General features: G+C 38.9%; 1 protein-coding gene across 1 annotated transcript in view; it reads left to right on the top strand.

Annotated features, from left to right (window-relative positions):
• Positions 1–2,102, top strand: part of CDH6 (cadherin 6, type 2, K-cadherin (fetal kidney)) — a 49,209-nt gene that overhangs the window by 29,484 nt on the left and 17,623 nt on the right. The window contains exon 5 of the mRNA XM_010133680.1: positions 1,041–1,228. Coding sequence (XP_010131982.1) covers positions 1,041–1,228 — 188 coding nt within the window. The remainder of the gene's footprint in view (positions 1–1,040; positions 1,229–2,102) is intronic.

Raw genomic sequence — 2,102 nt, 5'->3', positions numbered from 1 at the left:
TACAGAAATAAAGGCGCATACAGAAATAAAGGCACATACATAAATATACTAGATATTTCTGCCTATTTTCCTTCCTCTGTCTCGAATCATTTGGTAGATATCCGTGTGATATTTAAGGGAATCAGTTGAGCAAAATCTCTCGGAAAGTAATTTCTATTAATAACCACTCATGGCCTTAAGTGATTCAAAGTGATTCAGCTTTCATCTGCTTCTCTTTCTCTCTCTTTCCTTCCTTCTTTCCTTCACTCCTCCTTTCTTCTTTCTTTTTTTCTTTTTTTTTGCTCTGTGTGTGATGTGCGTGCATCATAGCATCAGCGTGTGTCAAAGTCAAGAGCAGCTGTTAGAGAAAATAATTGCAGATACTATCAGACAAATCAGCAAGCTTTGGCAGTTAAGTCACTGGGAAAGTTATTGGAAGCAACTTGTCATTTAAGTTCAAAGTCTGCTCATAGCTGTGGGCAAAGTGTTTCCATTTAAATTAGAGCAACTTAAGAGAAAATATAGCACTCTGCCCCAAATGAGTTAATTATACATCCCTGGACATAAATGTCTTCAATATAAAAGCCAAAGATACAGCTTCATAATGTCAACGTTTCCCCAAGTAGATTTTTTTTCAGAGGAGAATTCAATGTAGCGCATTATTAATAGGCATTAGGGGTAGATTTGGTTTTAGTGTTACTAAGCTGCTTTGGCCTTCGGCAGTTCTTAGTATTTGTCCTTTGACCTCAAGACATTTTTCATATACAATTTTGATATGCCAACAGACACCTTGATAATGCCTAGAAAGGGACATATGTTGCTAAGGATACATGTTCTTAGGAAAACAAAATGCCCATCCTTCACATTAGAAGATAGATAGAAAAATAATTTACTTTATCCACATGAAAGCAAGACAGAAGCTGAAGGCTGTTGCCCCAGGAAGGCCTGAAGACACAGTGACTCACTGACTCATCTGTGCATGCCCAACATGGACAGTGGGCTGAGAGATGGTGTCTGAAGTACCATGAGACTGACAAAATCTCCTTCTCTGTCTGCTGTAGGCACATACCAATTCAGAGCTCCTGAGTCGATGCCCCCTGACTCACCAGTTGGCAGGATAAAAGCTAATGATGCTGATGTGGATGAAAATGCAGAGATTGAATACAGCATCACGGAAGGGGATGGATATGACATGTTTGGCATTACCACAGACAAGGACACACAGGAAGGAATTATAACTGTCAAAAAGGTACGCATCTTGACACAATCCCACCCTCTGAAATACCAGTCAAAACTTTATCTAGCAGATCTTTGTTTTTCATTTTTAGTGCAACACGTGTTGTTTTTAATTTGAATGCTCTCTGTTAGGAATCCCTACCTATGTAAAGTTTTTTTAATACATCAATTAGGGTCCTTCCTCTTATACCCTCCTTAACTAAACTATGCACGTACTTTGAAGGACATGAGAGAGCGAATAGCCTAGAGATCAGGGTGTGACTGAGAAAAAAAATGTGCAATCTGAACATAGCCACAGAATGGCACCACCATCCAACTGTGATTTTCTCCCTCTTGTGCTTGGACCAAATCATCAAGGATTTGTTCTCTTGGTAGAATGTGCTGTGTTAAGACCACAGAAATAATTAGTATCACTTTGCCTACTTTACACTGTCAGGAGGTGTCGAATTTTATAGCTATAATGTATTAAAGTATATAGACATTTCTTTTGGCACGCATTTTTAAAGAAGTAATTAATAAATCCATCAGCTTACTTCTTTATGAAAAAAAATCACAGTGCCTTGCTGGATCACAGTGGAATCATCTACTAGGTTGCACACTGGCTGTCAGAAAAGGTTTGGGAATATTGTTTACAGTGGGTTATCAGGCAAGCTTGATAAGGTTACAGATATCATCCTCCATCAGTTCAAGTTCTGTCATTACTAGATAGACATTGTGTAGATTTTCCGAACGTGCACTCGCTTGTTGATATCACTACGACACCTGTCATTACTTGTTCTTTGGGAGATGCCTTCCAGGGGCTGATTATGGTATCAGTCTAACTCTGTTTGCAATTCTGTCTGTTGCTGACAGAAGCCGTGAATCTTCTACAACATAATGGAAGAATG

Source organism: Buceros rhinoceros, unplaced genomic scaffold (genome assembly GCF_000710305.1).
Source record: "Buceros rhinoceros silvestris isolate BGI_N320 unplaced genomic scaffold, ASM71030v1 scaffold7723, whole genome shotgun sequence".
NCBI classification, from domain to species: Eukaryota; Metazoa; Chordata; class Aves; order Bucerotiformes; family Bucerotidae; genus Buceros; species Buceros rhinoceros.
This window is presented reverse-complemented; position numbering and strand designations above follow the sequence as displayed.